Genomic DNA, 12,877 nt, shown 5'->3' on the forward strand with positions numbered 1-12,877 from the left:
AGAAATTAATGGAAAACTATCCACTAGGAATGTATTTCCCTGTAGGTCGAGAAAGGGAAAAGAAAAATCTCAATGCTGAAGAAATGAGGCTGAAAAATAGGGTTCATATATACTCAGTTTCTCTGGTGAAATGAGGTGGAATGACTGTTTCACAGTAGAAAGGCCAGGTACACGTATGAAGGCAATATTTATTGGGATCTACAGTCTGTCTAAAGCATTCAACTCTCTAGTCTAACACTAAAAACAGAAAAAAAGTATTGCTGGAGCAGTCAAAACTTGTTAGAAGTCGAAGATTCAGGTACAAAACAAATTGACGAAACAAGATCTTTGTTGGAAGATTAAACAAATGAGACAGCTGAAGCAGCATCAACTGCACAGTGGGGTCAGAGAATCAGTTTGCTTAACCCACTGGTTTTTAGCCTCCTGATGTTTTTACTTCCTTAGCCCCAGATGTTATCCTGTACCTCCTCTGGGTGCCCAAAGCAGCCCCAATGCAGGCTTCCGTGGAGGAGAGCACAGAGCTCTGGGAGGGTGTTCCCCATGGCTTCGGGGAGCGGGCATGAAGGTGTGTGAGCCCATGCACACACCTGCTTCCTGCCTGCTCCCACAGCACCCCACATTGCCCGTGCTGACAGAAACAGCTCATCCAAGACAAAAAAAAAAAAAGGGGGGGGGGGGGCGGGGTGGCAGGGAGAGGAAGGAAGAAAAAAGGAGCCATTTGGCTTGGTGCTAGGAGTATTTACCTTAAGAAATAACAACTTTAAATACCACCGGACTACTGACATCAGCAGCCACACCACTTACAAACTACACAGATCTCACTTTCCTTGGGTCACAAATATTACAGACAAGAGTATTTCATCTGAGCAAATAAGAAAATCCAGGAATTTCATACACAAAGGATTAATTATTTTTCCTCATATCTGGGGACAACTTCCATCCTACTCTTCTTGCCCCCTCATCCCCTCCTCCACCTCAAGAGTGCCAGAATAAACGTAATAGTGTGTTTTGCTTTAAAAGTCAGCCATGGTTCAGTGAACAGGCTGACATGCTATTTCATGTGAGAAAAGAAGCTGTGATTTAATCTCATTTTCACTAGCTAGATTCCTAGCTAATGTATCTGGGGATAGTTAAGCCTGCATTCACCGTAAGACATCTGCATTATATACCATTTGGCCCTCTGTATTTCCACAGAGCGTAGGTGAAAAATTAGCTGGGTTTCTTGCACCTGCTGTGCAACAGTGGTAAATCTCTACATACTTACAGATGTAGAAATATTCCCGGCCTGGCCTGAACTCAAATCCTAGTGAGAAGGGCGTGAAGAGCTGGAACTTTTCCGAGAACTTCAACGGTCCATTCGGGGAATGCGGCCGATTACACTCCCACCTCTTGAACCCTTTGGAGGTGTGATCGCAGGAGCTGTAGCCATCAAAGTTCACCATGTACAGAACATAGCGTTCGGTCTTATCTTCTGGCACTGAGTCTTCGTAGTGAGGGCAGAACACATCCAGGTAGTCATTGATGCAGACATCGATGTGGTAGTCGCCCTGCTGGAATCTGAAATCACAGGAAGAGTTTAGACGTAAGCACAGTTAACACAGGATAACCTTGTTGCAGGGTAGCATTCTCATGAAAGGGGCATCACTAATGGCACTTCATTTCACTCCAGCCATGCACATTCACTGAAAAATAACCCTTACAATTCACCAGAGCCATCAGAGACTGCTTATGCAGGACTACGATCATACAACTTTCTGGATAAAGGTTTTGCTCTCTTCTCTCACAAAATGAGTCTGTTGCTAACGCACGCCAAGTTATAGGCTCTCTTTCCTTATGGGTTACTGAATAAACAAACAAAGTTCCTGCTTTATTTGGTTGTGGTTTGTTTTTTTTTTTTAAATTGAAGAACGAAGCAAGAAGAAGCAAAGAAGCCAGAACTGTATCAGCCTCCCTGAATCAGTGTCTATATAAACATCTACATATGCATGCAAATAAACAACCTAAACATACCCTCTTCTCTGAATCAGGCAGTAATCACCCCTGTGCTGAAAGCTGATTTGACTGCAAGTACTTATAGTTACTACCAGAGCACAAACAGGTTTACTCTTTCTTCATGATTAGCAGCAGTTTGTCAAGATGCAAAGAAAGCCTGTATTGCTTTTAAAGATATTTGAAAAGCAGTGCATCTCCTATGCCAAAAGGACATAGTGAAGACATTGCTCTGTTCAGATAAAAGGATTCTGGGATACGAATTATCAGTGCTCAGCCTAATGTGACAGCTCTGGATGAGTACCAGCTGAGAAATGCAGTGCAAGGCACCAGCCTAGATGCACTTTATTATTACTATTATTATTATTACTGAAGACTCCTTAGAGATGTGGGATTGCTGTTTTGTTGGGGGTAGGGAGGGTGTCCTTTTTTCTCCCCTCTCTGTTTCACTTACATTACTTCTCTAATGCCTACCATAGTATCTGGAAGAAACTACGGGAACAAATTCACTGCCTCCATGGGAGCTTACACCATGATGGATTTAATGATTCCATAAACCAGGTCTGTACGTCTATCAAACTCCCTGGGGCAGCCAAAGAAACCAACCACTGACCTACTCCACTTCAGGCTGACTGGGCTACTTGTAGCTTCTCTCTTTCACGGCTGCAGTTGTCAAGTGTACCACAGAGCAATAAAAAGGCCATGACAGATTTAACTATAATACTTCTTTTTAGCTGAGGGGCATATTTTAAACACCTGATGGGCTTGAAATCTGCCATCTGGATCCTTCTATCTAATTTCAGAGAAAAAGCAATGATCTGCTGGCCCTCCAAGGATAAATTCAGAGCAAACTACACCTTTTCATATCCCTACAATCATTTAACTTCAATAAAATAGCTTTTTAAAGGGGAAAAACTGAACACACATCAAAGCATGATATATCTGTATAATTTCAGCCAGTGCACAGCCTCACAGTTCCATTCTGTAACATGGAAAAGCCTCTTTGAACCACAGCTCTTCCAGGAGAATTTACATTTATCTAAATTATTAGTTAAAAATATGTTTTTGTACTCCAGCGCTTCAAAACCTGTCACCTGAACAGATACTGTCTTAACACATTTGCAAAAATGTATTGTTTTCAAATTGGTGTCTGTTCTCTGTATCAGTTAACAGTATGCCATTCCTTACAGGTAATGAAAAAGAGTATCTTACAAGTTGTGAATAGGAAACCCACATTCTGGCAATGATATCTCTATTTTTCTGTTTTTAATTACAGTTTTAGTAAGTAAAAAATAATATGTACTTGTATATATGTGTGTGCATGCTTTTTTAAACCATGTGGGTGACAGACAATGCAGTTTTCTCAAGGGATTCTCAAGATTACCTTTTATATCAGCCTGTACCTTCACAATAATGCCCAATTATGGTTTTGTGACAGAAACTATATGCTTTCAGGACTACACTTATGTAATTGTAGACATTGAGGATCAGAGTGGTGTCCTTAACACTAGACTCTTACAACATGAATAACCTTATGTGAACTGCTTCTCCACATTCTCTTCAAGTCAATGGAGAGAAACAGGAGTCCAATTTATCTGGCCTGTTCAGGCTGAAGGTACACTGGAATGAGATGGATCATACTCCAGAGGCAGCTATTTCTCTCCTTTAACCAAAAGGAGAGTCTAGACAGATTTCCCAGACTGAGTCTGTACTGTAAATAGCTGAATTTGAAGGGAAGAATCTGACTGCACGGTCTATGATAATGGAGATGATAAATACAAAGAGACAGACAATTAAATTTGTGATCACACCTTACATCTGCATTAGCAATGAAATCAAACTCGTAATCTGCACCAGTGAGCTGTTCTACCCAATACTGCACACACACAGAGCTCATGTGACTCCCTTTTGGCAGAGTCCCCTACTGTATTCTTGCTAAACAAACAGACCCACAACACAACTGTCCTCTTTGATCACTGGTATTTTAGTAGATTCATTCTTATTTCTGCTTCCCTAATACTGAAGCAGTTGAGTGTCTTCATTCACCCTAGCACACCTTGCCTGTCAAACTTGTGGAAAGTAAGAAGCAAGCACTGCCTGCAAAGCAGGTCTGAGGGTGAAGCACACAACGGAGTCCTTTTTACCCCAGAGTCATTCCCTCCCCACTCTCCTGTGCTCTCAGTATCTTCATTCCACAGTCATTTGCTGTAGCCAGAAAGTATTTACATTTACGCATCTAAAAAAGGAAGAAGATGGTGCGTATTTTAAGTGATCTGAACTGGCCTTTAGCCAATATTGCTGGCACAGCAGCAAACTGGCTCCAGGAAAAACATGTACTAAGGTATTTTATCAAGCAGCTCTGGGTGAAGTCTCCTCAGTCCATATAGTAACAGCAATACTGAAAAGAGGTTATTAGCCAACTAAGAAGCAGAAAACAGGTATTTATTTCCCCTCGTATAATAACTTAAAGAAGTCGGTAATCAAAACCTCAGCATGTGTACTGAAGAAACATAGAACTAATTTTATTTTTCCAAAAGAAACATACATCATCCAGCACGCCTCTTGGGAGTGAATTGAGACCATTCTCATTTCTCCAGCTGCAAGGCAGTGTGTTGTATTTACCTTCTCCAAGAGGAAACACAAAAGCCTCTAACCTGAACAGAACGGCATGGGACGGCCATGAGTAATACAGAAAAAAACTCATCAGCTCAGACTCCTCAAAGCTATTAAAGGAAACACTTCAGAAACACACTTCCAAGAATTTTAAACCACATCCAAGGGGAAAACACTTAACACCTACAGGCTGAAAACCTCTTATTAGTAGTGTAATGTCAGGTATTAGAGTGAAACAAAAGTTGCACGTCTAATGAAAGCATTTTTCAATGTTAGCCACCTACATACGTTGAGGAGCACAACACATAAAGGGAATGTGGAATCCATTAACAGATATATTTGTCAAGATGACAGGAATAGCAGATCTGTTGACTGCATTTAAGGTTTAGTAAGTTTGTCCCTTTTTCTAGTCCCGTTCAGAATACAAAGCTCACTTTCCTTACGCTCTAGTAATGCTACTGATGTACTGTTCATTTTCTTCACCTTGTTCTGGCAGAACTTCATCTGGACTCCCATGCCCTTCTGGAACCACATGGTAATCAGGATCTTTACATAAATCCCACTACAAGGAAGAAACCAGTCCTATCTAGATTTTGCATAACAGAACATTGTGGTGGTGTAGAAACCAACCAAAAAGGCTTCTCCGAAACTCTGACAGGATCTACAAACCTTCTTGCAATAATGTAATTTGTCTCTGTGCACTCTGGCTTACACGCAGCAAAACACAGCTATTCTTCAAACATAATTAACCTTTGTTTTGTGTCAGGTGGCATTCAAACAGTGTCTTGGAAACCTGCATACTACAAAGCTAGCTATTAGGCGGTAGGGCTATAAAAGCCATTTTGAAGACATAGACAGATAGTTAAGCAGCTTCTAAACCTAAACACTTCCATAACCAACAAACATCAGCTTGCTACACAAAACTTGCATGCTGCTTGCAGCAAAGACAGTCATATGAACATTTCTGTGCTCAGCTGCCACTGATGAAATGTCCAGGTATTCAGGATGCAGAGAAAGAACTTCATGGTAGCTTTAACCACAGAAACACGAGACTAGTAAAACATTTTCAAAGCAATTAATGATTTCTGTATTCTGTTTATCCATTAACACAAGTGAAAGTACACAGTCCCACGTACATGCTTCTCTTCATAATTTTAAGTTCTGAAGCATATGTGGCTTGTCTTGAATGTAATAACTTTGCTGGTCACTGAAACAAATGACTATTTATTTAAACAGATATTTAGAATGCAACAACAGGTAGGTTTGTTTGGTTTTTGTTTCTTTCTTCTTTGCTTTCTTGGAAGAAACACTATAAAAATCCAGTTTAAGAACAGCATAAATAACACTAATTGCCCATTATCATTTAGATAGATTAAAAATTGCAATAGCTTCTGCTTGTTGCTTCCCATACAAATCTTATTAGTTATATTCTGTCACCCTTCCTGTAAAATCGACACACCAGATGCTCTACTTCAAGATAAGTGTACTGGAAAATATTCCTTTCATTATGTCAACCTTTCTTTATTTGGAACCTGTTCTGTCAAATGCATGTGGCAAGGTTTCATTGTGAACCAGAAAAGACTTCAAGTAACTGCTCTAACAATGAATGATGAAATTCTGGTCTTCAGTCTGGCATCAGAAGGGATCACATGCAATTGGCCCCAATTCTGCTCCCTGGATTCTGCACAGCCTGTAACACCAATGCATAGAAGACACTGCCACTGCTAAATGCCTTACACCAGTTGCCTTGCTCTCAAATGATAATCTGAAATACAAAACAACATCAACAAAATTCACTGAATCTCTTTATTCTTGGGGTAAATACAAACCATAACTACCCACAGTTCTTCAGAAACAGCACAGCATAAAGTTACTTGTTCTGTTTCCTAAGGAAAAAAGGCTTCCGTGAGCAGCACATATGCATACCCCTGTAACTGCTGGTCACTCAGCTCCTCCTTTTTATTTTCATGGCCACTAAGCCAGTTTTAACTAAATTTAATGGAGACAGAGAGGTCTCAGAGGAAAGTCCATTCCTACAAATATCATGAAAATCAGCCAGGTGAGAAGATCCCCTAAGCATCCCAACAAAGGCTGAACAACCATTAGATTAAATGTTATTAGACAATAGAAACATCTCTTACAAATGCTCTAGACATGGAAAAGCTTCAATTGGAAAAATACAGAAATAGGTTGAAAATCAAGTTTATTTCTGTTAGCTAGTTATGAAACAATTTGCTCTAAATTATTTATAACAGAGATGAGTATAAAGTAGGTACTTGTATATGCAATAATATATAAAACCCAAACATTTTCTAGAAAATTGTTAACATCCTTTAAAAGGACAACATTTTAATTGTTCTTAGGATGTGATGATGTCAGTTATTTACCATTCCACGCTACTGAGCTTCCTCACAGCTTTTACCTCTGTTTAGGTGGCAAGTGTAGTGCATTAGACCATCCCAAGCTCTACTCACATGCTGTGACTGGAACGCAGCAGGGTAACTTGTGCCTCGTTGTTCTTTTAGACAGTCCAAGCCCCCTCATTTCAACTAACTTAAAGCTGTTATGTGTGATGGGGGAAATCTTGTGGTTGTTAATTATCTGAGGGGTTGTGGGATTAAGTGTACCGTTTTACTGCACACAATTTTAAAGATGCTATTTCTGTTCTATGCAAAAATAACCTCTTTAATGCTTTTCTGCTCTTTTTACTGGCTTTGTCACAACGTTTAATAAGCTCTGTTCCCATAGCTCTGCTGACATCAACAATGATCCTGATGCACAAACAATGAAGTAATCAGAGCTATTTTAATTTTAGCTCTATTCAAACAAAAAGAAAATTCAACATTTTCCAGATGCTAAGAGAAGTGGGTTTGCTAACAGTAGCAAGCCAGTGACATTTTAGATCTCTAGCAGGATATTGCCACCCTGAGCAAGCAAACAAAAAAACCTCTGTAATATAAAGGAGCTGTCTATGACCTTTCAGTCCTTAGGTTACAGTTTCAGAAGTTAAGACAAGTTCAAAACACCATAAGAAAACACTATGTAGGAAGCAAAGTACTGACTGACAAAACAAAAGAGAAACAACTAATCAAGGACTGTTGTTCAAAAAACCAGTATTCAAAAATTATGCCTAGAAAAGACTGCAAGTTAAGTACACAATGCAGAAGGAAACTTATTCTCTTGTCATTAAGTCCTCTATTCAATTACCATTTATTGGAGTAATTAAACACTGGGAGAGGATGCCAGGCTAATTGTTAGATTATGATAATTACACAGCTTTGCTGTGCTACAGCTGATCAAAATAAGATGTGGTCACACGCACTCAGCAAAAGCTTCTCTGCAATCATCGGGCTTCCATGGGAAACTTATTACTATAATAAGGCCACTTATTACTAGTTCATTATCAATCAGGCAGAGAAACTTATTATTTGTAACCTTCATTTTACACTCCCACCCACTCTGCCGGAACAAGCCTCCCAAAAAGTTGCACCCAGGTTTTGGCCTTTGGCTGGCTCCCTTCCATCACAATTACACAGCTGAGCAGAATCAGGCTCCTGCACTTGAAAGAGTTCATCAGACTTCAAATTACTGTTTCACAACTGGCTGCAAGAGCCTACCACATTTCTGGAAAGAGCTGAGTGATCTCCTGTGTTTCATTTCACATGCATCTGTCAGAGATCTACCTTCCCCTTTTATTCCTGCTATGTCCCTCTCGTCTGGGACATTTTTCACACTAGTTGAATGGGTCCAAAAGCGAAAACCCCAAACAAATGAAAATCAGAAAGAACAGAGCTGCATAAAGCTGGACTTCATGAGAAAAAGGGTCAGTTTTATGTGGCTTGTCTCCCTGTAGAATCTCATGCCTTTACTCCTTCTTACCAGCCAACAGTACAAGAAAGACATTGTGCCTTCCTATTTGGAGGGCTGGGTTTTTTTCTTGTTAAATAATGGGATTCTGATCAGTTACCATCGTATCTGGTACTTCATACTGCCTGTTTAAATGAGACAAACAAGTGATCTATTGGGACTAGAACATGGGAAGAAACATGAAACAGATCAGTTTGAGCTAGCATTTAGGTTTTTAGAGAAAAAGAACTCATTAAGCACTGAGTAGCTCTGAAGAGTCAAAGAATGTTTGGCCAAAACAGAAGAAATTCACCCAAAAATACCAAACTTGCGATAATTATTTTTATTCTGTGCTGATAGAAAAACCAGACCTTTTGAAGTCTCAGAAGAAGCAACTACCCCTGCATAGGCAATTGATCTGGAAACTGTACTTAGAAAGGACAGGCCAAGGTTTACAACACTGGTAGAGTAACTGCTCAAGCTTCACTTTCTTGAACTTAATTTTTCCCATGCTATCGAAGTTTGCAGCTATCCTGCAGGTGACCACTTAAAACTTTTTAATTCTCTTAACTTCCAGAACCAAGAAACCTCCTCAAAACCACTCTGGTAAAAGTCTTTCACTTTCTGGAAAAGAAAAAAAAAAACCTGCACTTTTTTTTTTTTTAATAAAACCTGATTGTTGAAAACTTCCTAATGTGCTTTCACTGAAACACATCCTTTGCAGAACAAAGAAACCCTACATCCAGAAGGAGGAGGCTTCCATTAGCAGAATCATGGCTGTACTGGGTTTCCACGGCAAGGTTTTGCGGGGGGGATTGTGGTGCTATAAGGGTGGCTTCTGTGAGAAGCTGCTAGAAGCTTCCCCTATGTCCCATAGAGCCAATGCCAGCTGGCTCCAGGATGGACCCACCGCTCACCAAGGCTGAGCCCATCAGTGACAGCGGTAGCGCCTCTGTGATAACGTATTTAAGAAGGGGAAAAGAAAAACCTGCACGACTGCAACTGGAGCGAGGAGTGAGAATGTGTGAGAGGAACAACTCTGCAGACACCAAGGTCAGTGCAGGAGGAGGAGGAGGAGGTGCTCCAGGCTCCGGAGCAGAGATTCCCCTGCAGCCCCTGGTGCAGCCCATGGTGAGGCAGCTGTGCCCCTGCAGCCCATGGAGGCCCACGGTGGAGCAGATATCCACCTGCAGCCCGGGGAGGACCCCACGCCGGAGCAGGTGGATGTGCCCCAAGGAGGCTGTGACCCCGTGGGAAGCCTGTGCTGGAGCAGGCTCCTGGCAGGACCTGTGACCCCACAGGGGACCCACGCTGGAGCAGTCTGCACCCCCTGGTAAGGACCCACACAGGAGCAGTTTGTGAAGAACTGTCTCCCGTGGGAAGGACACAATGCTGGAGCAGGGGAAGAGTATGAGGAGTCCTCCCCTGAGGAGGAAGGAGCAGCAGAGACAACGTGTGATGAACTGACCGCAACCCCCATTCCCCATCCCCCTGCGCCACTTGGGGGGAGGACGTAGAGAAATTCAGAAGTAAAGTTAAGCCTGGGAAGAAGGGGGGGTGGGGGGGGGGTGGGGTGGGGGGGAAGGTGCTTCAAGACAGTTTTTATTTCTCGTTACCCTACTCTGATTTGACTAGTAATAAATTAAACTAATTTCCCCAAGTCGAGTCTGTTTTGCCCGTGATGGTAATTGGTGACTGATCTCTCTCTGTCCTCATCTCGACCCATGAGCTTTTCCTTATATTTTCTCTCCCCTGTCCAGTTGAGAAGGGGAGCGATGGAGTGGCTTTGGTGGACAACTGGCATCCAGCCAGGGTCAGCCCACCACAATGGCATGTTAATTCCATTAACCTGAGAAACCTGAAATACTTTTTTTTCTCATTCTATTGCTGAACAAAAATTTCAGTTGTATGATAACAGTTAACAATGACATTGAATTTAAAGTATAGACACATCTTTTATTTATTTTTATGTTTTAAAAGCCCTTTAAAAAATAAACTCTGCAAAAATGTGTTTACTGCACTTACTGTTAATAATTTCCCCCTTACACTCATAACTGTGTTTATTTGTGCAGCTGGGTCCTGTATTGACTTTTTATAGCTGGCACTGCAGAAAGATATATGTTCATTGATAATGCAAACATTAAAAAACAGAAACTAATTGATCTTCCCTGAGTAGATATGAGAGAGGGAAGGAATAAACAAATCAACATTTATTTCCCGCCTATAAATCCAAGTACTCCAGAGATTCTCAAGTACTGCAACACCCTCACCCACTTAACTTCCCATCATTCTGTACCTCCTAATCGATAAGCTGGACATTTTTCATTCTGTTTATTGAAACTGTTTCCTCAGATTCTGCATTTGTAAATTTTTTTCAAAGCTGGCACATATGACTTTCACCTGATCTCTCAGAATTTCTCTTTTGGTGCAGCTTCTGAAGCAAAGCACTCGTTGCATCTTGGGGTCTTCAGTGACACAGTCATGCTGTGGATGATAAGTGTGATAAAGGGGTACAACATGTCACAGCATTGGTCCCGAAAAGGTCAGGCTCTCATTCGCAGCTGTCCCAGCTCTGATAGCTTTAATCCCCATGACTACAGACTCTACCTGCTATTGATTTTCCATTGCTGTGGGCTTTTAACTTTCAGAGATGGATGAAGAGAGAAGGAGGGAAGAGAAGGCAAAGGAAGAATTACTATTCTGTCAAAGGCATCACTTAGGCTTACAGGACAGACTTCAGTGTTGAAGACTCTAGTGACATAATCTGAATGGTACCACACCCAAACAGATACCAAAGGTAGCCTGAAATTTGTGTTTGGAGCCTCTATCCACACTGTGAATCCAAAATGTCTGGGCTGAAGCCAGCCTCTTTGTTAAGTTGATTTATGGACACAAGCTCGTTACTTGTGTTCACATTAGCACTACTCTGGAGTTCACCAGCAATATTTATCCCACTTTATCTGAGGTGGAATGAGGAGATCTGGTAATTACTACTCACATATTTTTAAATGTGGTCATCAATACCATCCACACATGACTCTCCATTTGTCTAACTTTAGACACTAACACCACACAAGATGTCAGCTTCATCTTTTATTCCATGCTTTTGCTTGAAAATACAAAACCTACTTCAGCCACCTCTGGCCTACACCAGAAAAACCACAGTTTGCTGATTCATTAGCATACCTACATTTCTTTAAAAAGCCAGAAAGTTTTACCTGATCTCTGCTGTACTAACACACACTTTACTATCAGAAACACTTGGGAGAAAATAACCTATTCAGAGTTTAAATTCTTAAAACCCAAACCAAAATAACTATTAAAAAAACCCCACAGGTAGGAGTACTATTAAAGAGTCCAAACTGGACTCTAACAACATGTGTTGACCATGTGTCTAACCCGGAAGAGACAGTCTATCAGCCTTGATGGAATGTGATTCTGTGACTGGAATTTGCTAACCCTGCCTGAGGCATGTGCTGACATCTGTTAATGGATATGGAGAACAATGCCCTATCTGCAGAAAGGTCTTGCTTCTCACACTCACGAAATGAAAGAAAAGAACACTTGCCCAACAAACACGTTGACCTGCACAGTGAATAACAATAATGCAGTTTGTTTCCATGAGGAAGTGTATATAACGCAAGTCAGCTTTGCAAACTTATTTTCCCACTAACATATTTAAAATAGTAATATATTAAAAGCAGAGTGATGGCCAACTTGTATAAACTGAAATCTCCATCTCCTCCATACTCCTAGGGAAAAAATGCTACATCAGTTTGCACCAGTAAATATAGGGGCAGTATTTGACAAGAAACATACATTTCAATAAAAGTGCCTATCTGTTGCATATACACCTACACTTTCTGTTGCATCAGAAATGCTTTTATCTGACATTAAGATATAGCTGTTTATTAATAATCTCTCAATCTCTCAACAAACTTAATTTAAAATGTTTTGTGATCAGATTAGAATTTGGAGACTCAGATACCCTAATAATTTGTAACTGTTAAAATCTACCCCTTAATTTCCCAATATGTAAATGTACAAAATTAAACTCATCTTCAAGCTGTTTCACAGTATTTTTATGTTTAATAAACTGTGTATGTTTTAATAAGCTACGGTTATAGTCCACATCCTCCAGCTAAAAGGAATGAATCCAGATGTAATATAAAATAGCCTGAGCAAAACATAGAGGTGAAAAAAAACCCTAACCAATCACAGACCCACAAAAATAGACCCGGAAACATAACAAGAAATTCCAGTATCAAACCACGACTTGCTATTAACATGAATAAGCTGTATATTCAAATACATTCTCAAAAGCTATTTGAACTTGTTCACTGAAAAACAAAGTTAGAAGAGCTAACAAGTGCATAAATATATTTGCAAACAATTTCCTATCAGGAAAGTGGGCTTCAATCAATTAATT

General features: G+C 40.5%; 1 protein-coding gene across 2 annotated transcripts in view; it reads right to left on the reverse strand.

Annotated features, from left to right (window-relative positions):
- The window catches only part of EFNA5 (ephrin A5), a 209,181-nt gene that overhangs the window by 34,018 nt on the left and 162,286 nt on the right, over positions 1-12,877 (reverse strand). For both annotated transcript variants that reach the window (XM_075726854.1, XM_075726853.1), the window contains exon 2: positions 1,265-1,557. In XM_075726854.1, coding sequence (XP_075582969.1) covers positions 1,265-1,557 — 293 coding nt within the window. The remainder of the gene's footprint in view (positions 1-1,264; positions 1,558-12,877) is intronic.

Source organism: Pelecanus crispus, chromosome Z, assembly GCF_030463565.1.
Source record: "Pelecanus crispus isolate bPelCri1 chromosome Z, bPelCri1.pri, whole genome shotgun sequence".
NCBI classification, from domain to species: domain Eukaryota; kingdom Metazoa; phylum Chordata; class Aves; order Pelecaniformes; family Pelecanidae; genus Pelecanus; species Pelecanus crispus.